Below are 23141 nucleotides of genomic sequence, written 5' to 3' on the forward strand. Positions count from 1 at the left end.
GGCGAGCGGCGGCGGCCGGAAGTAGCCGAGGCGGGCGGCGGAAGTCGCCGAAGCGGCCGGAGCGGGCGGGCGCCAGGCGAGCCGAGCGCTGCAGCGGGCCCTGCGCGGCCGCCTCAACATGTCGGACTTCGACGAGTTCGAGCGGCAGCTCAACGAGAATAAGCAAGGTGAGGGCGCCGGGGGCGCGGGCGGCGGGCGGGGCGGCTCTCGGCTCGCGCGCCATGTTCCCCTCGCTTCCCTCAGGCCCCGCGCGGCGCCCCCCCCCACCCCGCCGCGGCGCGCGCTCGCCCACGTGACCGCCGCCGCGCGCGCCCGGGAGGGGGGGCGGGCGCATGCGCGCCGCGCCCCGGGCGCGCGCCCCACGTGGCCCCGCGGGGGTGGCCGCGACCCGCCGGCCGGCCGTCGCTCCGGGCTCGCCTCGCTGGGCCTCGTTGTTGCGGCCGGAGAGGCGGCCAGTCGGTCCCCGCAGCCCCCCTTCCCCCGGCCCGCGCTTCCGCTTCCGGCCGGCCCGCCGCCCGGTCCCCACGCCCCCTTTGTTCCAAAATGGCGCCGGCGGGCGCCTTCACGTGGGCGCGGGCCGGGCCCCCCGCGCCCCCCGGCGCCCCGCCGCGCCCGCCCTCGGGCCCCGGTCTCCCCCGCGCTCGGCCTCGGCTCGGAGTCGGGGGGCGGGCGCCGGGCCTCGGGTGCCGGGGCCGCCCTGGGGTCCTGCCGGCGCCGCGGGCGCGCACGCGTCCCCCCGTTTCTCTGTCCGCGTGGGGCGCGTCGGGAGGGCCCCGAGGGGGCCGGAGGCGCGTTGGCCGGGCTCGCGGCCGAGCCCCTGCGCGCCTCTGCGGCCGCGCTCGTCGTGCCTGCGGCCGCGCTGAGAGCCGGGGCGTCGCCGCCGCCGTGCGGCCCCAGCCCTTGCGGGACCCCGGGTCCCGCCGAGCGCTTTGCGCCCGTCTCCCAGGGGCGCCGTGGCAGCCCGAGCAGGGCCGCCTGCCCGGGGCGGAGGAGCCCGCTCCCGGGGTCGGTGTGTGGTTTGCGCGCGCCCCCGTCTTCGGCCGAGTCCTCCGCCTCCGGGGGCCCCACCCGAGCCCCCTGTGAAGAGAAGCCGGGGTTCCCGGGCTCTGCGCGGCGCGTGCTGTTGGGGAGCACGGTCGAAGCTGGCTCTGGGCCCTGCGCCGCACAGCCGGGGGGCGGGGGGGGGCTGAGGGCGTCCCCAGGGGAGGCGGCGCGGGGTCCTGCCGCGGTTCCCTGGTCTGGGCGGCCCGGCCCGCGGACCCGGCCAGTGCCCCCGGCCGGCGGCGCTGTGGCCGCTGAGGCAGCCCACGCTTCCGTTCCGGCCCGACCACCCTGTGGGGGCCGTGACGCCAGGCTCCAGGCTCCAGCCTGCCTCCTGTGTCTGGGCCCCGGGGATTCAGCGCCCTTGTCCGCGTCCCGCCCCGGTGGGCTCCCGCGCAGTCCCGGCGGGTCCCGCCAGTTGTGCAGCGGCAGGACCGCACCGGCGTTTGCGGCCTGCTGGGCCAGCTGCTGGCTGCCCCGGGCGTCGCCTCCTGTGTCGGGGCTGCAGCCTTAGATGTTGGGCGGTTCTGCTGTCAGAGATGCCGGTGGCCTCGGGGCGTGGTGGGCGCGCCGCTACCCAGGCTTCTCTTTGGCCCCTACGCTGCCCGCGCCCCTTGGTTTCTCTCTCCGGCGCTGGCCCCTGGCCGTGTGACCTGAGTGCGGTGCCCATGCGCCTGTCTGGAGTGCCGCTCCGCCACCTGGCACCCTGCACCCGAGGTGCCCTGGGAGCCGCCGCTCACACTGTAGAGCCGAGGTCTCTCCAGGCCCGGGGTAGCTGGTGCTGGTCCCCTGCAGGGCCAGGGTCTGCTTGGGGCGCGCCATGCTGGGGCCAGCCGTCATCTGCTGCAGGAGCTAAGGGGCTGTTGGGGGTGGAGCTTTGGGGGTTTTGTTGGCAAGACCGTGCTGTTCCAGAGCGAGGGGGCCGGGAGTCTAGGTCCAGCGCCCGTGTGCTGGCTTTCCAGGGAGGACGGTGTGTGGGGCCAGCAGGTGGGCGGGCATCCTGCAGGGGCGGGTACCAGTTGAGGGGGCCTCCCTGGGTAGCGGTCCCCCCCAGCCCTGGGCCGATGGTGGGACTGGGGGACGACAAGTCCCTTCGGGAAAACATCATCGGGTCTCTTGATTCCCCAGCCTCTAGCCCTGCCCCTCCGGGGACAGCCTGGGGTCTGGCCCCTCAGCCCTCGAGGGGACCAGGAGCCAGCCTCCCCTGCCTTCTCTGGCTCCCAGCTCCTCCGGAGCGTCCTCAGGTATCTCACGCCCCGGGGCGCCTCCCGGCCCTGCTCCCTCAGGTAACCGGCGCCCGTCTGCCCGGTGCGCCCCGGACGCCTGCTGTCTGCCCCTCCACCAGCCCCTGCCCGTGGGGGCCTCCCTGGGGCCGGGCAGCGCCGTGCAGGGTGGGCCGGGCCGCCCCTTCCTCAGCTCACCTCTCTCCCCACGGCCAGAGCGGGACAAGGAGAACCGGCACCGGAAGCGAAGTCACAGCCGCTCCCGCAGCCGGGACCGCAAGCGCCGCAGCCGCAGCCGCGACCGCCGCAACCGGGACCAGCGCAGCGCCTCGCGTGACCGGCGGCGCCGGAGGTACGGGTGGGGGCCGGGGTGGGCGGGCCCTGGGCAGCGGCTCGCCTGGCTCTGGGTGCAGGGTTCTGCCCTGACGTGCTCCCCTCGCTGCTCGCTCTGCTCTCTGGGGGCGGGTGGGGTCCTGCTCTTCTCTTGGGACCTGCGGGTGTCTGTGGGGGTGGCAGGGCCGAGAATGCCTGCTTATCACGGCTGGCCGTAGCCCTGCCTCTGCCCTGGGGCTCAGAGCCCTGGGGGTGAGGCGTGTGGGGAGATGGTGGACCCCGCCCCCCCCTCCATGGTTTTTCTCCCACCCCCAGCAAACCTTTGACCAGAGGCGCTAAAGAGGAGCACGGTGGACTGATGTGAGATTATCCCGCCGCCCCTCCGCTCTGCCCGCCGCGTCCTAGGGGCCCTCAGCCCTGCCGAGCCAGCCCCCGCCCCGCTCCTGGCCCCAGCCCTGGGGAGAGACCCTGGCCTGAAACCAGCCCCGGCCCCTGGGTGGTCCTGACCAAAGCTGAGTGACCCGGAGGGGACCCTGGGGGGCGTCAAGGCCCCCCTTTGGTCCCACTGAGCTTGCCCTGCCCCGCCCCATCCCTCCCCAGCCGCTCCCCGCGCCACGAGAAGAAGAAGAAGGTGCGGAAGTACTGGGATGTGCCGCCGCCCGGCTTCGAGCACATCACCCCCATGCAGTACAAGGCCATGCAGGGTAGGTGCGGCCCCGCTGGGCGGGGATGGGCGGGGTGCCCGGCCCCGGGTCTGACTGCACCTGCCTTCCTGAAGCTGCCGGCCAGATTCCAGCCACCGCCCTCCTCCCCACCATGACCCCCGACGGCCTGGCGGTGACGCCGACGCCGGTGCCCGTGGTCGGCAGCCAGATGACCAGACAGGCCCGGCGTCTCTACGTGGGCAACATCCCCTTCGGCATCACCGAGGTACTGCCCGCCCCTGCCCTCCCGCTCCCCTGTGCCCCCTGGTCCTCCCCCCTACCTCCCAACCTGCACGGGTCAGACTCTGCTCCTGCCGGACCCCCGGCCCCCTCCCAGACGGACGATGGAGTTGAGCCAGCCAGGGGCCGGGCTGGGGCGGCCCTCCCTCCCTCCTCTTCCCTCTCCCGCCTCCCCCAGCCTCCTCCAGCCACCCAGGCTCAAGCACACGTAACGTACCTACGCGTCCACGAGCGTGTCCGCACGGAGACAGAGAGGGAGACTCGACACACGCGCACACGCACACGCACACACAGACGCCGCCCTCGCGTCTCCGACACACTCTCCTCCTTTGCCGCCTGTCCCGCCTCTCCACCTCCCTCCCCTGGTCGCTGCTCTTTTATTTTTGATGGCCCTGACCTCCCCCCTCCCCGCCGCTCCTCCCCGCCCCTCTCCCCTCCCCGGCACCCCCGAGAATCCCGAGATCAAAGAGTTGTTTCCATTTCTCTTTAAAGTGAAATATTGTGGGGCTGAGATCCCTCGTAGCAACAAAAAGTTTGCTACCGTCGGCGAAGGCAAGTAAGGTCCATTCTGACTTTCTCCACCTGCACTTTGCTGCATTTGATACCAGCCCCCGACTCCAGGGCCAGATCCCGCCACATCACTCTTTTCTCCCCCCCGCCCCGCCCCCCTCTCCCCCTCTCGCCGCCCCCCCTCGCTGCCCCTCTCTGCTCTCCCCGCTCTGGCGCTCCCGTCACCGCGGGCGCCTCTGGCCTGCGTGCTGTCTCCTCCCTGTCGTCTCTCTGCCCCCGCTCCTCCCGCCCCGTCCGCTGGCCCTCGGGCCTCTGCCCTGGGGCCTGCGGCTCCCGCTTCCTGCCCCGCTGTCTCCTTCCTCTGCTCTTCTCCCGCCTCTCTCCCTTCTGCGGGCTTCTGTGCCCCACCTGCCTTCCGCTGCTCTCCCCTCCTCCCTGCCCCCCCTCCCCTCGCCCCCCCTCTGTGTCTCCCTCTCTCACCCTTCCCCTCCTCTCTCCCCTCCCCCCCCCATCTCCTCTTCCCTCTGCAGGAGGCCATGATGGACTTCTTCAACGCCCAGATGCGCCTGGGGGGGCTGACCCAGGCTCCCGGCAACCCTGTCTTGGCCGTGCAGATTAACCAGGACAAGAACTTTGCCTTCTTGGAGGTGAGCCGGGGGCGGGCTTCTGAGCAGCCCCGCGCGATGGGGGTTCCCTGCTCCCCTGAGGCGGCGCTGAGGCCCTGGCATCTTGCGTGGGTCTCGGCAGAGCGCCCGCGGCTCCTCCCTCCCCACGTCGCTCCCTGCTGGGAACCCGCAGCCCCGACCCCTCCCACGCGCCACCTCCAGCACTGCTGTTCACTCGGTCTGAGCCTTGGGCCGTGTGCGGAGGGACACCCGCTGTCTCTGTTTTCTCTCCAGTTCCGCTCGGTGGATGAGACGACCCAGGCTATGGCCTTCGACGGCATCATCTTCCAGGGCCAGTCGCTCAAGATCCGCAGGCCCCATGACTACCAGCCGCTGCCCGGCATGTCGGAGAATCCCTCCGTCTACGTGCCTGGTGAGCGGAGCTGCTGGGCCGAGCCACGCGCCGGGCAGAGCACCAGCTCACGTGGCCCAGCCGGGAGCAGCAGGGAGGCGAGGGCAGGGGTTGTACCTGCGCTGTGCTCTCTCGATTCTGCCCTGGCCCTGGGGTGCGTGGGGGACTCTGCTGGGTCACGCTCAGTTGGGCTCAGCACTTGGTCTCCTCGTCTGGGCTCGAGCAGGAGGCGCCGGGAGGGTGAGCCCTACAGCCCTGATTTCCTGATGCTGTGGCGTGGCCTCCGCGGATGCCTCCAGCCCCGTCCAGCAGCTGGTCGGCGGTGTTGGTCTCTGTGGGCCCGCAGGTCCTCCGGGTCAGGCCTCAGGACGTCCCTCGGATTCCTGGCACGCCAGTGACAGGCAGGCCCGTGGTCAGGCCGTGCCCTGCAGCGTGAGGGCGGGCGGGCGAGCTCCAGGCAGTGTCCCGTGATGATCCCAGGCTGGAGCACGGGCCTGGCCCCTCTGAGAGCATCGCCCGTGGCTGCTGTCTCTGCTCACAGGCCAGTTCCACAGTCCCAGCTGAGAGTGAAAAGCAGAGAGCCCGTTGTGGACAGGCTTTTTGGGGTTTGCCTGCCTGGTGATTCCGGCGTGTGCTCTGCAGGTTGAGGGTTTTTGGTCGAGGTTTCTTGGTAGTAAAACTGGCGTTGGGTTTTCTGTTTCCTTCCTTGTGGGGGAGTCACTGTCCTTACGCGAAAGCTTGGAGGGGGGCATTCTCTGGGTCTCAATTGGCACGTGGCCTTGGCTGCAGTGAGAGTTCAGGACCCTGGAGAGCGCCCTCCACCTGCGGGGCAGAGCCTGGACCTGGCCTGTGTGGAGGAGGCCAGGCATGCAGGGGTCAGCTCTCTGGGAGGTGGGCTGCGTGCCATTTGCAGGCAAGTCCACTTCCCTCAGCCCGGGAGGCTCCTCTCCACCTGCGGCCCTTATCTGCGTGAGGGCGGACCTTGCCGGAGGGCAGGGTGCTGGGGTCGCAGCTGTGCCCTGGCGGGTCAAGTCTTCCCGTAGGGAGGTGATATCTCGGCAGAGTGATGTTGGGGTTCAGGGCAGCTTGGGGGCGTGGGGAAAATAGGAGTGTGGACTTCCGCCTTATTTGCTGGTGTTGGGGGCCGGTGCCTCCCATAAGAGATGAGGGATCTGGGGCTTGGTTTGGCCTCTAAGGCCACAGCTCTCCGGGTGTGGCCTTGGGCGGGTGGTTCTCCTCTGGGCCAGGGCCCGCAGGTCTCCCACAGGCACCCTCAGGCTCTACCTCTTCCAGGGCTGGTCCCACCCAGGTCTCTTAGCCTGCCCAGAGCTCCAGCAGGTGGGGCTGGGCCTTGAGGTTGGTTTCCAGGAACCGGGCTGCCCCACGCGAGACACACTGGGGCCTGGGAGCACAGCTATGGGTGCCCATGGCACCCCTGGACACGGGGCCCGGGCCTCTCTGCTTCCCCAGGATTTCAAGTCCGGGAAACTCCAGCCCGGCTTTTTCCACGTGACGCAGTTCCCCTCAGCACTCTGTGCTGTGGAGAGTCTTTGAGGGCTGGTGCAGCCAGCACTGCCTCTTTTTTGCTAGGCTGCCGCAGAGTGTTGGGGTGAGGGCCTGGCTTGTGACCACCCTTTAAGTCTGCGGGGGTCGATAGCCACGCTTGTGCCCAGGAGGCCGTCAGCCCTGACGCTGGCCTCGGACCCCGTGCTGGTCTGCTCAGCTCTTCTGTCTTGTTGGTCTGCAGGGGCGGTGTGAGGGCGGGCGAAGCCCCGGGGTGGGTGCAGGGGTGGGAGGGCCATGTGGTGGGCTCAGCTGACCAGGAGTCCGCCAGCCCCTGCCGGGTGCTGCCTGCAGACACCTCTGAAGTGAGCAAGAGGTCCCTTGGGTCTGCATTGTTTGTGCCGTCCCCACCCTGGGCTGAGGCCAGGCGTGGGGGGGCTGGGCTCGTCACGACCTCGCCCGAGGCAGGAGACGGGCAGGCGGCCTCTTTGGGTCGTGAGTTTGCTCTCTGTGGGCCCAGGCCGGGGTGTGGGCTGCTGGGCGTGTGGATGGGGGGCCGTTGTCCCCCAGCGCCCCTCCCTGCAGGCTCCTAGAGCGCTGGGGATTGACGTTCGTCTGTGTCTCCCTCAGGAGTTGTGTCCACTGTGGTCCCTGACTCGGCCCACAAGCTCTTCATCGGGGGCCTGCCCAACTACCTGAACGACGACCAGGTCAGCCCCGCTCCCGCCCGCCCGGCCCCGTCCCGCCCCGCCCCCTCTCCTCTGAGGGAGCCTTTGCTGGCTGCAGGTCAAAGAGCTGCTGACCTCCTTCGGGCCTCTCAAGGCCTTCAACCTGGTCAAGGACAGCGCCACGGGGCTCTCCAAGGGCTACGCCTTCTGTGAGTACGTGGACATCAACGTCACGGACCAGGTGAGCCCCCGCCCTGTGCCCGGGGCTCCCTCTGGGAAGGGGGGCAGCAGGGGTGGCGCCTGCATCGGGCCCTGGGGCTGGCCCCTTCTCTGTGGCTCTTCGCACTCTCGCCCCTCGGCTGCTCCCTCTTCCCCAGCCGCTGCCCCGCCGGGCACTGGGCTCCTGCCCCTGACCGCCTCTCCCCGTGCCCCGGTGCTCCAACGCAGGCCATCGCAGGGCTGAACGGGATGCAGCTGGGGGACAAGAAGCTGCTCGTCCAGAGGGCCAGCGTGGGGGCCAAGAACGCCACGCTGGTGAGCCTCCCGGCACGTCATCTTCCATTGGCTAGCGGGGGTGGGGGCCGGCAAGGGCGGGGCCGGGCCGTGCTGGCCTGGGGTCCCTGCCGGCCCTGGTGACCCCGCCCTGTGCCCCGCAGAGCACCATCAACCAGACGCCGGTGACCCTGCAAGTGCCGGGCCTGATGAGCTCCCAGGTGCAGATGGGCGGGCACCCCACCGAGGTGCTGTGCCTCATGAACATGGTGCTGCCCGAGGAGCTGCTGGATGACGAGGAGTATGAGGAGATCGTGGAGGACGTGCGCGACGAGTGCAGCAAGTACGGGCTGGTCAAGTCCATTGAGATCCCGCGGCCCGTGGACGGCGTGGAGGTGCCCGGCTGCGGGAAGGTGAGGCTGCTCCTCCAACCTTGTTGGGCCCGGGCTGGCGGTGATGGGGGGGGGGGCTTGCCGCCCTGCTGAGGAGGGGATGTGTGGAGGCAGCTGGACCTGGCTGCCCAGCTGCGCTCTTGGTCACGTGGCGTGGACAACAGTTTGGCTGTTCAGGACTGGGGAGGGAAGCACCAAGGTGGGGGCCAGGCACTCAGCTGAGCCTGTCCCCCACTTCTCAGAGGCCCCGCTGGCAGGTTTCCGAGAGGCCTCTGATGCTGTCAGGGCCCGTGCCCTTCTGCCCTGGGGCCAGCGCGGAGAGACTTGGGCCAGTGCTACACGGGGCAGGGAAGGGCTGGTGGGGTCGGGGTGAGGGGTGTCAGCACAGGCAGGCGGTGGCCGGGCAGCAGCACGCGGGCTCTGTCTCGGGTCGGCCGGGGCGCCGTGTGACGGGCGGGGGGCAGGGCCAGCGGGGCTGGTGCTGGGGGGCCCGCATCGGTGCTGGAGAGAGTGTTGGGAGGCCTTCGGAGCAAGCCGGGAGGCTGTGCAAGGCCCCACCGTGGTCGCACACCTGGTGCATGGAGCTTGCACCCTGCGGTGGGTGGGGGCTTCTTAATCCCGCCCAGCTGGGCCCTGTGGGTGGTGGGAAGAAAGGAGGCCACAGGTGCCAGCTTCAGGCACTCCCTGGAGGCGGTGCTGTGAGAATTGGCAGTGGCTTGGGGGTCACTGGGTAGAGAGAAGTGGGAGGGTGCTCAGGTAGGAGGGAGCAAGTGGGAAACGCAGTGGGAAGCAAGGCGGGTGACTGGGCTGCGTGTGGCGTACTGGTGGTGCCGTCCTGGGACACCCCAGCAGAGGGAGGGGGTCCGCAGGGCCCACAGGCATGGGGGGGGGGTGAGCTGTTGGGCCTGGTGGAGGAGGCGGTGCCCTGCCTCGCTGAGAACATTCTTCCAGATGTGCAGGTGTAGAGGAGGCGGTGTGGCCCCAGAGCAGTGTGGCTCCACAGCTGGGGTGACGGCACGTGTGGCAGTCAGGGCCCCCTGGGCTGGGGTGGGCCACAGCTGGTCACGGTGCACGTGGGACCCTTGAGACGTTTTCTGCCCACTCAGCCCCTGCGCTTTGGGCTCTTCCCCTAGGGATGCTGCCTGCTGGGCTTCGGCCCCCTGGGGTCCAGGCCCCAGCAGGGTCCTGGTGTGCGCTGGTCCCAGCTGAGCACCGCCCCTTGAAATATCTCAGCAGTTCCCCTCCTGGGCAGCCTCCCGCCTGCTTGCCGGGAGCTGAGCCACGCAGGCTGGTACAGATGTCCTCGGACCCTCCCAGGGTGCCGGCTTGGGCTGGGGCCGCTGCGTCCCAGGGCCCATCCCTTTAAGCTGGCTTGAGTAGACCAAGGTTTAGGTTTTGTATTTTTTCAGCCAACCTGTTTGAGCCCTGATTTCTGACCCTTCGCTGTCTGTCTGGGAAGAACATGGCCCGGGGGGGGGGGGGGGGGGGGCAGGGCGGGTGCCAGGGAGCCACAGCAGACATGCCCCTGCTTGGCTCTGGGGGATGCTGGGGGCCCCCTTCTGCCTGGGAGGGTGCTGGCGGTCGCGCGGGAGCCAGCTGAGCGCCTCCTGTCCCCGCAGATCTTCGTGGAGTTCACCTCGGTGTTCGACTGCCAGAAAGCCATGCAGGGCCTGACAGGCCGCAAGTTCGCCAACAGAGTGGTCGTCACAAAGTACTGTGACCCCGACTCCTACCACCGCAGGGACTTCTGGTAGAGGCGGAGGGGGAGGGTGGGGCCGGGCTGGCCGGGGGCTTCTCCCCCCCACCCCCCCTCTTTTCCCCCTCTGAAGACCGAAGGGCAGAGGAGTGACACAGCCGAGTGGCCGCGGCAGCAACTGGAATGGCGGCGGGGCGGGGCGGGAGCGCGCACAGGCCCGACACGCGCCGCAGACCCGGGCCGGGGCCGCACAGGCAGGGCGACCCGCGCCCGCCGGCCCCGCCCCCGTAGAAACATAGCGTGTTTATATTTTATGGCCAAACTCCGATTTCGTTGTCCGCCCGGTGCCCCGCCCCGCCCGGCCCGCCGCGCCGCCCCGGCCGGCCCCGCCCCGGCCCCTAGTTGGCCCCGCCCGCCCGCCCGCCCGCCCGCGCGCTGTCCCCTCTGTGGCAGTTTCATATTTGCTAAGACGAATTTGCTCATTAAACATTTTGTTGTATTTTACTTTACGGCGTGGCTCTGTGTCGGTGTCTGCCCGGGGGGCGGGGGGCTCCTCCCGGCGCCGCGGCCGGAAGTGGGCGGGGGCGCCTGCGGCGGGCCGCGCGCCGGAAGTGACGTGTGGGGCCGCGCCAGCGCCGGCCGGGCGGGGCGCGGGGCCGCTTCCGCTTCCGGTCCGTCGCCCCCTTCGGTAGCTTCCCGTCCGCTCGGCGGCTCCCCTCCCCCGCCCGGTCTCCGCGCCCCCCCTGGGCGCCGGGGCGGCGGGGCGGTCGGCGTGCGGCCCTCCGTGCGTCCGCGCCTGCGCCCGAGCGCGCCCCGCGACACCGCGGCCGGCGGGGGCCGGGGTGCCCGCCATGACCCCCCGGATCCGGGCGTGAGGGCGCCGAGGTGAGCGCGGAGGGCGGGCGGGGTCGGCGGCCGGTCCTCGCCGGGCCTGCGTCCGCCGCCGTCGCCCCGCGGCCCGGCAGCCGGCGCCTCCGTCTCCGCGGGCTCCGCCCGGCCCCGGCCCCTCTCGGCCCAGTCGGGTCTGCGCCCGCGGGGCCGGGGCCGGGGCCGCGCCGGCCGGGGTCTGAGGCCCGTGGCCGCCGCCGCCTCCGATCGCCAGCCCTGGCTCCTAGAAGTGGAGTTGGGGTGCTCGTCCCCACTGGACGGGCCGCGGGCGCGCTCGCGCGGGGGTCGGGGCCGGAATCCGGGGAGCAGTCAGCGCGGCCTTAGCCTCGGCCGTGGGTGGGGGTCTGTGTTTTTCCGGAGAGGCTCGCGGACCCCGCGTTCCGCAGCGGGGGTTTGGGTCCTGCCGCTGAACCCCACGCCCCCCGCCCCCCGCTGAACCTGGCGCTTCTCTGCGTGGGCTTAGCAAGCCCGGCCTCCTGGGCCGCGGGAGCCGGGGTACCCGGACCCGCGCCTCCTGATGCCGCCCTGCGGGCACCCTTGGCTTTCCTGGTAATAGCACCCCGCGGCTGGGCGCCCGCCCTGGGGATGGCCGAGCGCTTCTGTTCCCACCCCTTTAATCAGCACCCGGCAGGGTAGGGGTGCGCTTTCCTTTCAGAGCTGAGCAGACGGCCGCCAGGGAGGCTGCTGACTTGGTGGCCGGTGTGGCTGATTGGCACCCACACTCTGTTCCTGGCTTTATACCCCGTTTTCCTCCTCTTGCTTCTTGGCCCCAGGTTCCTGCCTCCCCTGGCCGCAGGCCTCCTTGAGCTCTGGCCTCCCGCTTGCTGTCCCCACGTCTGTCTGGTGCCTCTGGGCAGCTCCCCCTGCCCGGGTGTCCTGGCTCCTCTCCGTCCTAGCGCACCTGGCTTGGCACCGTGGCTGCCGCTTCCACTGCCCCGCTCTGTCTCACTTAGGCCCTGGCCGAGCCCACGGGTGGCCGTGCCCTGGGCCCAGTGTGGTGGGCACAGGCTCTGTCTGTGGCTCCTCAGAGAGGCCACACGCCGTGGCAGTCAGAGCTGGGGATGAGGTGTGTGTCCCAGGGTGAGGAGCCCCCCTCAGTACCCCAGTTTCCTCCCCTAAAGCTGGTGGCGGGTCGCTGGGCTGGGAGGGCTGGTTGAGGTGGCGTCTGCAGATGCCGTGTCTGGGCGAGGGCCGGGCGCCTCTGCTGTCCCCTGCTGCCGCCCCTGCTGTCCACCTGCACCTTTTCTGCACAGCTTGAGTTGAAGGCGTGGGTTTGGGAGCCTCGGCGCTGGGCTGTCAGTGCTGCCCTGTGTGGTGTGGCCTTGCTGTGTCACTCAGCCTGCAGGTGCCCTGGCAGTCAGGGTGCTGACCAGGTCTCGTGGGGCTGGTCTGAGCTTGGGCTAGGGCTCCCGGGCCGCTGGGCTGCCACACTCTCGTCTCTGGGATGCTCAGCGGCCCCGGAAGCCTCCCCGCCTCCCCCGTGTCCTTGTTCTGGGTGCTGCCCTCCTCGTGTCAGCGCCGTTCTTGGAGCGACTTCTGGCCCGGCTCTAGCGTGGGATGGCCACGGCCACACACAGGCAGGCTGATGAGCACAGAGTCACGAGGCCGACGGGAGTGAGAGGGCCCGCCGGGCGCGGGGATCTGGGTTCCTGCGCCTCAGGGTTTGTAGTGCGCTCCCTGCGGCTCCACCCGCTCAGCTCTTGGGCAGCTGGGCTTTGCTGAGCAGGAAGCCGGGGTGCAGGTGTGCCCCCTGGGCCCCTGAGTCTTCCAGGCTGCATGCGCCGCCTGGCTGAGCAGAGCCCCGAGCAGGAAGAAGCCGGCGGGTTTGGGGAACTGAAAAGCCTCGGAGGTTAACTCGGGACAGGGCCTCGGCCCCGGCTGGGTGCTGGCGCCGGGCGCCCCCAGGGCCAGGGCTGGTTTCAGGCTGGGCGGGGGCCGGCTGCTCAGAGGCTGTCCTTCCCCCAGATGCGCTGACCGCCAGCCCCTGCCACCGCCCCGCCAGTAGCCGCCCGGCTGCCCCCGGGGCACGCCCTCGCCACTGCCACCACGATGTCGACCTCCTCGCTGCGGCGCCAGATGAAGAACATCGTCCACAACTACTCGGAGGCTGAGATCAAGGTCCGAGAGGCCACGAGCAACGACCCCTGGGGCCCGTCCAGCTCCCTCATGTCAGAGATCGCCGACCTCACCTACAACGTCGTCGCCTTCTCCGAGATCATGAGCATGATCTGGAAGCGGCTCAACGACCACGGCAAGAACTGGCGGCACGTCTACAAGGTCAGGGCGGCGGGGGAGGGCGGCTACAAGGTCGGAGCGTCTTCAGGCGGGGTCGGGGGTGGGGGTGCGGGCTCCCCGCCGCCTCTTTGGGAGGGCCTGGGTCCCGCGTGTCTGCGCAGGCAGCTCGCGGAATGCAGGGAGCAAGCGTGGCGGTGCGCGTGTTCGCGTGAGAAGGGCCTTGTCTGGGAGGCTGCCCACTGGGAAGGCCAGTGTGGGGCCCTGGGAGCCTGGTGGGCCTGTGCCCTCGAGGGCTCTGCTCCTCCGCCTGGTGCCACGTGGCCCCAGGAGCTGACTGGGTGGGAGGGCTGGCCGTGAGGGCCGGGGCGCTGGGGGCCTGCTGTGCGAGACGCAGGCTGCCGGTCCGAGCTCGGCCTGAGGTGAGTGGACCTGGGTGTGGAGCGGGCGCTGACACCCCTGCGGTGCCTTCTCTGCCTGGCCTCATGGCCCCGCGGGCCTGGCCCGGATACATCCCTGATATGTTCGGCCGCTTTTCATGAGAGCCCGAGTGCTATGTGTCCCGGGCACCCTGGGCCCCTTGGCCGTTCTCCAAGATGGCACCGGATTCACGTGCTCCTCCTGGGGCATCCGCGGAGCCCCCCGGTGGGCACGACCCCTGCTGCCTGCTCTCTGGGGCTGGCCCAGGCCTGGCCACTCTGCGGGCCACATTCACCTTGGGCTGGGGCGCATGCTTGCGGCTCGCTTCTTGGCTGGCGTCTGTGCCCACGCTGGTCCCACAAGGGCATGGGTCCTTGGGGTGCAGGTCTAGGTCCCCTTGCGCCGGGGCCTGCCCACAGGTCGTGGCTGCCCAGCCGAGTGGCTTCCCCATGGCCTTCACAGACTCTGGCCCTGGCGCTCTGCTCTGCTCTAAAGCCGGGAGCCTTGTGTGGGTGTTGGGGGCTCCGGGGAGCCCCTGGATCATCGGCACCCTCTAAGCTGGGTCCTTTGCTGAGGGCCGTGCTCCCTGCGTGAGGCTCGACCCAGACGGTGACCGGCTCTGCGGCCCACCCCACCCTTCCCCCCTCCCTAGGCCCTCGTAGCCTCGGGGGCCCCGCTGCATGGAGAAACGCCTGGTGGGCTCTGCCCTGGCCGTCAGCCCCTCTCGGGGTGGTCAGCCCGGGATCCAACGGGCAAGCGGGGCACTCACGGCCACGGGCGCCCGCAGGCCATGACGCTGATGGAGTACCTGATCAAGACCGGCTCCGAGCGCGTGTCGCAGCAGTGCAAGGAGAACATGTACGCCGTGCAGACGCTCAAGGACTTCCAGTACGTGGACCGCGACGGCAAGGACCAGGGCGTGAACGTGCGCGAGAAGGCCAAGCAGCTGGTGGCCCTGCTGCGGGACGAGGACCGGCTGCGGGAGGAGCGTGCCCACGCCCTCAAGACCAAGGAGAAGCTGGCGCAGACCGCCACGGGTGAGCCCCGGCCCCCAGCCCGCCCCCCCCGGCCCCCCCCCCGGGTCATCGGGGCTCTGGCTGGGTGGTTGAGCAGCGGCCACAAGGCCGTGTTCCTTGTGGGTGCGGCGGGCCTGTCTGGGGGGACAGAGTCTCTGGAGGGGGTGGTCCTGTACCATGCAGGGAGAGGCCCCCCGGGGACGTCCCAGCTGAGGGGGTCCAGAGGGCCGGTAGGCCGCGGGCAGCGGGAGTCTGGCCCTGACCTTGGGCGGGACCTTGGCGAGGGCGGCGGCTGGGGAGTCTCCCACCCTCCTTATCGCGGGGCCCTGCCCAGCGCCCTCCTCGGGTGGGGCTGCCCTGCTGGCCTGCGCCGGCTCCTGCCTTCTGGGGCTCCCGCCCGCTCCCCTTGCCGGGCCCTGGGTCCCGCGGGGAGCCCGCTGCCTGGGCCCCGGCCACCGGCCCGCCTCAGCACCCGCTCTCGCCCCACAGCGTCCTCGGCGGCGGTGGGCACCGGGCCCCCGCCCGAGGCGGAGCAGGCCTGGCCGCAGAGCAGCGGGGAGGAGGAGCTGCAGCTGCAGCTGGCCCTGGCCATGAGCAAGGAGGAGGCCGACCAGGTGGGCCCGCGGCGGCGCGGCGGACTTTGGTTTGCCGCCACGTCCGCCCATCTCCGCCCATCTCCACCCTGCTCTCCCGCCGCCGCCCGCCCCCCACCCGGCCTGCGAGCCGCCCGCTCCGGCCGCGCCTGCCCCGCGCCTGCCCTCAGCCCCCGCCCTCACGCTCTCTCCCCAGCCCCCGCCCTGTGGCCCCGAGGACGACGTCCAGCTCCAGCTGGCCCTTAGTTTGAGCCGAGAGGAGCACGATAAGGTCAGAGCAGCCTCCCCCCAGGGCGCCCCGAGACCCCAGGCCCGCAGCTCCGGCACCGGCGGAAGAGGGCCCGAGCGCCCGCCCTCTGCCCGGCCCCCACGCCGAGCGGGAACAGCGCCGTCGCCCGCCCGTACCCCCACCCGCGCAGGGACCCGCGGGCCAGGCTCCCTCAGCAGCACCCCACAGCGCCCCGTCCTCACCCAGCCTCGCGCCCCTCCGCCTCCCTCCCCACACATCGGCCTCATCCCATTTCCGCCTCGGGCGCTTCGGGGTGGGCGCGGTCCTGGGGCCGCACGGGGGCAGCAGCCGGCCTGACCCCCTGCCCGGCCCCACAGGAGGAGCGGATCCGCCGCGGGGACGACCTGAGGCTGCAGATGGCCATCGAGGAGAGCAAGAGGGAGACGGGCGGCCAGGAGGAGGTGAGCCCGCCCGCGCCCGCCCCTGCGGAAGCCCAGCTCGACCGCCCCGCGGTGTGGGGGACCGTGGCCCCAGGCGCCTCCCCCGTCAGCGTGTCTCCCAGCTCGCGGCCGGCCCCCGGGCCTGAGGCCTCACCCCCCAGAGGGCGCCCGGCCCGCCCGGTGTCGCCCCAGGACTCGGGACGTGGCAGTCAGGGTGTGACCTGGCCTGGAGGGGGAGCAGGGGCTGTGGCGGGGACTTGCGGGGGGTGGGCTCTGGGCGCTATTCCCCTAAGCGCCCCCCCCTTGCCCCTGCCTCATCCTCGCTTCCCCCGCAGTCCTCCCTCATGGACCTGGCCGACGTCTTCACCGCCCCGGCTCCTGCGCCAGCTGCCGACCCCTGGGGGGTCCCCGCGCCCACGGCTGCACCGGCCTCAGATCCCTGGGGGGGGCCCCCTGTCCCCCCCACCACGGATCCTTGGGGTGGCCCCGCCCCCACACCGGCCTCTGGGGACCCCTGGAGGCCTGCTGCTCCTGCGGGGCCCCCGGTGGACCCTTGGGGCGGGGCCCAGGCCCCGGCAGCCGGAGAGGGACCCACGTCCGACCCGTGGGGGAGCTCGGAAGGTGAGCAGCCGGGCGGGCCGGGGGTGGACGGGGAAGGGCCTCTGGCGCCAGCTGGGCCTGGGGATCTGCCAGTGCGTGTGCAACAGGGGCTGCACGGTCAGGGAAGCGGAGGAGGCCTTTGGGGGCGTTTCCAGTCACCTCAAGGCCTTGCAGCTAGGACACGCGGACAAAGGGGGGCAGTGTGTTTCTCCTGGTCACTGTGGGGACCCTGAGGGCACTCTGTCTCCAGGGCAGGCGTGGGGGCGATCTCTGAGCAGCCACAGGCTCAGCCTGCCCCTCATGCGGCGACTTTCCCACCCAGGTGGGGCCCCTGCTGGCGGACCCCCAGCCTCTGACCCCTGGGCCCCGGCCCCGGCCTTCTCGGACCCGTGGGGTGGGTCACCTGCCAAGCCCAGCACCAATGGCACTGCAGGTAGGTGGGGCAGACACTGGGGTGTGGGCGTCCGGCTCCTGAGTGGGAGCTGAGCCGCTGGCCGCCCCACAGCTGTCGGGGGGTTTGACGCGGACCCTGACGAGTTCTCAGACTTTGACCGCCTGCGGACGGCCCTGCCGACATCGGGGAGCAGCACAGGTAGGCCCTGCCCCCAAGCCCCCACACCCCCTCCATGGGTCCCTTAGCCTCCAGTGGTTGGGTGCAGCTGAGCGTTCCTGCGCTGTGAGCGCGCTGTAGGCTGAGGGGGGCTGGCCCGGAGGTGCGGCGTGTCCCGGGAGGGGCCTGTTGCGGGGCGCCGTCCAGCAGGTGCCCTGTCCCTGCAGGGCCTGGGGCCGGAGGGGCCTGGCCGGGGCCTTCCTGGCCATGCACAGCGCGACCTCCCCAGACCTTAGAGCGCAGCCCACGCCCCAGGCCACCTGCGGCCGAGGCCGCCCCCCTGAGCCCGCCCGCGCCTTCCAGGGGAGCTGGAGCTGCTGGCCGGGGAGGTGCCTGCCCGCAGCCCCGGGGCGTTTGACATGAGCGGGGTCGGGGGCTCGCTGGCCGAGGCTGTGGGCAGCCCCCCGCCAGCTGCTGCGCCAGCCCCTGCTGCCCCCACGCGGAAGACTCCGGAGTCCTTCCTGGGCCCCAACGCAGCCCTGGTGGACCTGGACTCGCTGGTGAGCCGGCCGGGCCCGACACCACCAGGAGCCAAGGCCTCGAACCCCTTCCTGCCCAGTGGTGAGGGGGGCTGCGGGGGGAGGGGGCGGGGTGGGCGGGGCCTCGGGCGGGGCGGGGCCTCGGGGGCGGGGCCTGCGGCTGCTCACGGACCCACCGCTGGTCTGTCCTCGCCGCAGGAGCCCCGGCCACCGGCCCCTCCGTCACCAACCCCTTCCAGCCTGCGCCCCCCGCGACGCTCACCCTGAACCAGCTCCGGCTCAGCCCTGTGCCCCCCGTCCCCGGGGCGCCACCGACGTACATCTCTCCGCTCGGCGGGGGCCCCGCGCTGCCGCCCATGATGCCCCCGGGGCCCCCGGCCCCCAACACTAATCCCTTCCTCCTATAATCCCGGGCGCGAGGGGGCCCGCCGCGGCCGCCCGCTCCCCGCCCCGGGGATCGTGTTGTGAGTGCATGTGACGGGCCGCGCGGCGCCCCCGGGGCCACGCACACTACACCCTCTTCCCGCGGCCCGCCGCCTCCCGCGCGGCTGGACATGGGGCTGGGGCGCCGGCCGGGGGACCCCTTTCCTGTGGCATTAGAAAGGGGAGGGAAAGCCGGGGGTTCCCCACCGCACCCCTCCCTCCAGCTCCTCGCCGGCCCCTCAATCAGTGTTTGACCTCGTGCCCTTCATGCCCCGTGGTGACCCTTGGTGATGATTTTGGCAATTCGGGAATAAATGGCAATTCTCACGGCCCGTGACTCGCGTGACCCCCGCCCCGGCGCGGCCCCCGGGCCAGAACCTCCCCCTCCCGAGGGTCGCGGGTGGGACACGCCTGTGGGGCTCGCGGGGCGGGGTCGCGGGGAGCCTGGCCCGCCGTCAGTGTGGGGCCGCCTCGCCGGGTGGTCAGGTGTGCGCGGGCAGGCGCGGGCCGACGCTCATTCCTTGAAATCCAAGCCCGAGCCCGTCCAGAGCGCGCCGAGGAGGCCGTGGCTCTCCAGGGGCGGGGGTCTCCGCGGCTCCCCTGGCGGCCCGGCCTCCCCAGCACCCCTGTCCCCCGCGGCGGGCTGCGGTGGGCGGTGTGGCCCAGCACGCGGCCGGTCGCCAGCGCTGCCCTGGTTCCCGGAGGCCGCACCTGCTGTGGGTGGCACCGCGGGCGGGAAGGGCCCTCGCGTCCCCGCGCAGCGGAGGCTTCCTGCGTGCAGGCTCCGCTGCCAAGCCCAGCCGCCGGGCAGGAGACGCGGGCCCCACGGTGGCTTTGGGGTGCCGCCCAGTGGCCGGGGACGAGACAGCTGGGGTGACCTCATGTGAGCTCTTGCAGAGAGAAAAGCCAGGCAGTTAAACACACCCCAGGAAGGGGCGGGGCCACCCCACAGAGAGCTGAGCCTTAATACCCAAACGCACAGTTCCGCACCGAGCTCCGGTCAGCGGGCGGCCCTGGGGGCACAGCCTGTCTGTCCCAAGGCCTTTGGCCTCGAAAACTGCTGCTCGCCCTGAGGCACGGCGGCCCGGGGAAGCGGCCGGCCGGGTAGCGGCCTCATGTGGGTCCCTGGGCCGCCTTCGTCGCTGGTGGCAGTCCTGGGGCTACACCCTGCGCCCCCAGAGCTGGGGGGACCTGCGGCCGCGACTGCCGGCCCTGGGCGCGCGGCGGGTGTGCGGCCGGATGACTCGCCTCGGCGCGGCGCCACCTCCCATCTGGCCGGTCCGGCTGCCAGCGCAGACGCCCGCCCGACCCTTGGAAGCTGAAGGGTGCGGAGCCCGGCCCTCCCGGGGCTCAGCCGTGGGCCGCGAGGCCGCTGCGCCAGCGCGGGGCAGTGCCCCTGCGTCCTGGGTGCCCGGAACAGCCCCGGCGTGGAGGCCGCAGGCGCCCAGCAGCGGGCGGGGCGTGGGGCGGCCCCTGGGAGGGCTCCGGGCGGGCCAGGAGTCCCGGCCACCTCGCTGGGCCGCCGTCCTGGGGCCCGGGAGCCCCGGCAGACGCTCTGCCACGCGGCGGGGCCTCCGTCAGCAGCACAGGCTGGACCCGGGCGTGTCCGGGCCCTGCGCTGCCGGAGGGGGACGCGCTGCTCCGAGCGGGTGTTGGGGTTCAGATGGGCGCGTCAGGGCAGCACCGCGAGGACAGCGGGGGGCCTTCCCAGGCAGGGGCGGGCTGGGGGCGCAGGGGGGCGGCCGAGGGCCCCGAGGGGCGGCGGAAGGAGAAGTGCACCGTGGGGGGGGGCTCAGCGCGACGGGGGCGCGCCTTCGGGGGGCGCTGGAGCAGCCCGACCGGCGGCTTCGTGTTCGGAGGGCCGGACCCGGCGGGGCGCCCACCCGCAGCCCAAGGCGAGGCCGCCCCCGTCGCTGCCGGCGCCGGAGCCGCGGCGGCTTCTTTTGAGGAACCGTGGGAAGGTGCGGGGTAGAGCAGGGGCCCCCGCGAACCCCGACGCCCGCGCCGCCCGCGCCCCCCACCGGGCGGGGATCCGGGACGGCCGCGGGGTCCCGCTGACGTGTGGGGAGCCCTGCAGCGCGGCCGCGGGGGTGAACGCGCCCTGGGCGGAGACGCCGCCCCTCCCGCCGTGCCCGGGACCCCCGAGACCCGCGCGGGTGCCCGAGGGCCGGGGCCGGGACCCCGCGAGCAGGAGGAGCGCGCGGGGCCTCACCCTGGCCCGCCCGAGCAGCGAGGGTCTCCCCTGCACGGCGGACACCCCAGACCCCGCCTGCGCCCGGCTCCCCCCCCCCCCCAGGGTCCCCGCGTGGGCACAGGGCAGGACTTCTGCTCCCCGAGCCCGGACCCCGGCGCGCCCTGGCAGGGAGACCCCACAGTTCTGAGAGGAGACCCCCGAATCGCAGTCAAGGCAGGGCTCCCCCGACACCCCGTCGCAGCGCCGGGTCCCCACGCGGGGGTGGGCTGCTGGGCCCGCACGCCGAGGCCCCGATCCCCATCTCCTGGGCGGCCCGCCCAGGGGTGCGGAGAGCCCGGGTCGGGCCGCTCTCGCCGGCACCCAGCGCCCTGGCCAGCGGAGAGGGGTGCGGTGGGCCCTGGGGCGCCCCCTGCCCCGGGACTGCGGGGGTCGCGGGCGCCAAGGCCCCCGGGTGTTGCCGCTGAGCCGCCGATTCCAAAGGCTCTCGCGAGGCTCGTCTTCGCGCACCGGAGCCCGCGGCGGGGTGGTCTGCGCGGGGCCCGCTCCCACCCGAGACCGCCCGGGAGCCAGTTCCGTGCAGCCCGCCCGCGAGCTCGGCCCGGCGGCCGGCCCCCAGTCCCCGGGAGCGGCGCAGGCCCGGCCGCTCCCCCGTCCTGGGCGTCCCCACCGCGGACACCCTCCGCCCCCAGGGGTGATGCCGGCGGTGTCCGCGCCCAGGGTCGCGGCTCCCGGAGGCCAGAGCGCAGCCGCCCAGCCCAGCCCCTGCTGCGGAGGTCAGGCCGGCGCGCCCTGCACCCCGGGACCCCTGCACCGCGCGCCCCTGCACCCCGGGACCCCCCACCCCCGCGCCGTCTTCCTGCTGCGGCTTTTCGCGGAGTGTTCCTGGCCCGTGACTAGCTCCGACTCGACGCAGAAGGGATGTTCGTGATGTCTGTGGCTGGGCTTGCGCTCGGCGGCGTCCTCGGGTCCTGCCGAGGCGCCGGTACTCGGACGACGGGTGTTCCGGGCGCGCGGCGTGAAGAGCCTGCCCTGGCGGGGGCGCGGGCGCGCGCGGGCCCGGGAAGCCACCGTCCGCGTGAGGCGCCGGATCCCGCCCATGGGCTCCGTCTCCCGGGCCGGCTCCTGCCGGGGGCCTCGTCTCGCCTGACCGCGGCTCCCGGGGCGGGCGGGTGCCGGGGTCAGGGCGGGACTGAAGTGCCGCCTTCTTTGTATATTCTGTAAAGATTTATTTATGCGCCAAGAACTGGGGTCCCGGCCGTGGGGCGGGGGTGAGAGGACCCGCCGCAGACAGATGCCCGGAAACCCCGCGGAGGGAGCGGCGGGGAGGGGGGGTCGGCTGCGCCCTGTGGGCAGCTCCGGGCCGGGCGTGGGGCTCCCGGGGCGGCGGGGCCGCGGGGGTGGGTCCCGGCGCGTCTGCTGCTTGGCGGGTCGCGGCGCGGCGCCCACGCGCGGCAGGACGCTCCGGCTCCCGCGGGGCGCGGCGGGCGGCTGGGGGCTCCGGGCGGGGCCGATCACGCCCACCTGGGCGGGGGCACCACGCGCCCAAACGGCGTCACCTGCGCCCAGGCGCGCGCGGGGCAGCGGGAGGGGGCGGGGGCCTCGGGCCTCAGGGGCCGCAGCTGCGCGTCCTGGCGCCCGCGGGAGCGCGGGGTCGCTGTGGCCGGGCGGGCGGCGCAGGAGGAGGCCGGAGCCCTGGCTGGCTTTCCCCGGGGTGTACCAGGTGCATGGCGGGCGGGGGCGCGGGGGCCGGGGCTGGCGGGCGGGGGCGCGGGGGCCGGGGCTGGCGGGCGGGGGCGCGGGGGCCGGGAGTGGCGGGCGGGGGCCGGGGCTGGCGGGCGGGCGGGGGCGGGCGGGGGCCGGGGCTGGCGGGCGGGGCTGGCGGGCGGGGGCGCGGGGGCGCGGGGCTGGCGGGCGGGGGGCGGGCGGGGGCGGGCGGGGGCGGGCGGGGGCGGGCGGGGGCGCGGGGGCGCGGGGCTGGCGGGCGGGGGGCGGGCGGGGGCGGGCGGGGGCGGGCGGGGGCGGGCGGGGGCGCGGGGGCGCGGGGCTGGCGGGCGGGGGCGCTGGGGTCTGGGGCTGGCGGGCCCAGCCCCCCGGAGTCTCCCCTCTCCCTGGGCGCCTCCGCACCTCTCAGGCCTCTGCTTCGCTGCTGCTTCTGTTCCCTCGCTGGCTCTCCTCGCGGTCCGCCTTCCCTGGGGAGCCCGCCTCCGCCCAGGGGCCCCGCGCGCCCACACCCCTCCAGGCGCGGCCCATCCTCAGCCTGATGGGGGAGGACGGAGGAGCCCGGCCGCCGTTCACCCCACAGGGGGGAGCCCTGCTCCCCACCTCTCGCCTTCGCTCCGCTCTTGGCGGTTACTGCCGGGTGGGGAGCCCCGAATCCCAAGCCCCGGCGGGGGAGGGGAGGAGCGAAGGCCTTTAAGCTTAAGCGGAGCCTCCCGCCCGCCCCCTGAGCCCCCGCGGTTCCATCGTTAAAGCAGGTCTGGGTGGGTTGAGCCCCCCCACCCCCCTCCACCCCCAGCCCGCGGCCGCAGGGCCCGGTCACGCTGTGTGGCTCAGGGTGAAGTTGGGGGGAGAGGGGCCGAGGCGGGGAGACATTGGGGGGCACAGGGGAGCTGGGGGCCATGACGAACTGCCCTTTCTCACACTTGGGGTCCTGCTCTGGTTGGGCCCTCGGCCTGGCGGGGAGGGGGCCCGGGATTTGGCGACGGGAGCTCGGGAGGGGCGTGGGGGACACACGGGGAGGCCCCAGAGCACCCCCTCGGGCAAGCGACGCGCAGGCGGCCCTGGGAGCGCAGTGGGGTGCGCAGTGCCGGTACGGGAGAAATGCGGGGCGCTGCCGTCAGGTGAGCTCCTGGAAACGCCCCTCAAAGGGGCATGAAGTGAAAGGAGCCCGTGAGGGGGCCCGGCTGCTCCTGCCTCCCAGGAGGGCAGGGCGGGCCGCAGCCGGGACTCCCGGTGTCGTCGCCCCGTTGGGGACAGTCAGAAGCGCGGGAGGGTGAGAGGATTCACCAGAGCCAGAGCGGGGAGCAGAGCAGGCAGAAGGACCGAAGGACACTGCTGAGGGGAGCCGCGGGCGGCAGGAGAGGTCTGCGCGCCATGTGGGACCCTCCTCCGGTGGCCGGGGAGCAGCCGGGGATCGAACCGGCGCCGCAGAGGCCGCGGGCAGCCTCGCAACCCAGCGCTCAACCGCTGCGCCACTGG

At 73.0% G+C, this 23141-nt stretch overlaps 2 protein-coding genes across 5 annotated transcripts; both read left to right on the forward strand.

The window, feature by feature from the left end:
* Window positions 1-118: 118 nt before the first annotated feature.
* On the forward strand, window positions 119-9877 carry U2AF2 (U2 small nuclear RNA auxiliary factor 2; the record flags this gene model as incomplete). Of its 4 annotated transcripts, none has more annotated exons than XM_084256698.1 (12): window positions 119-167; window positions 2481-2616; window positions 2913-2957; window positions 3198-3301; window positions 3376-3527; window positions 4582-4698; window positions 4951-5089; window positions 7202-7281; window positions 7358-7480; window positions 7687-7785; window positions 7896-8144; window positions 9743-9877. In XM_084256698.1, the coding sequence occupies 12 exons, from the start codon at window positions 119-121 to the stop codon at window positions 9875-9877; spliced, it is 1428 nt and encodes a 475-aa protein (XP_084112824.1). The 4 variants fall into 4 exon arrangements, with proteins under 4 accessions (XP_084112824.1, XP_084112825.1, XP_084112826.1 ...); XM_084256699.1 differs by having other exon boundaries at window positions 7687-7773; XM_084256700.1 differs by lacking the exon at window positions 2913-2957.
* A 778-nt stretch (window positions 9878-10655) lies between these two features.
* EPN1 (epsin 1) lies at window positions 10656-18073 on the forward strand. Its single transcript, XM_084257230.1, has 11 exons — window positions 10656-10704; window positions 12673-12984; window positions 14147-14396; window positions 14865-14989; window positions 15165-15239; window positions 15575-15658; window positions 15973-16258; window positions 16560-16670; window positions 16743-16829; window positions 17151-17408; window positions 17525-18073. Exons 2-11 carry the CDS (start codon window positions 12757-12759, stop codon window positions 17731-17733), a joined length of 1713 nt encoding a protein of 570 aa, XP_084113356.1. The 5' UTR covers window positions 10656-10704; window positions 12673-12756; the 3' UTR covers window positions 17734-18073.
* Window positions 18074-23141: the final 5068 nt, after the last annotated feature.

Source organism: Talpa europaea (genome assembly GCF_964194135.1).
Source record: "Talpa europaea genome assembly, chromosome: 16".
Taxonomy (NCBI): Eukaryota; Metazoa; Chordata; class Mammalia; order Eulipotyphla; family Talpidae; genus Talpa; species Talpa europaea.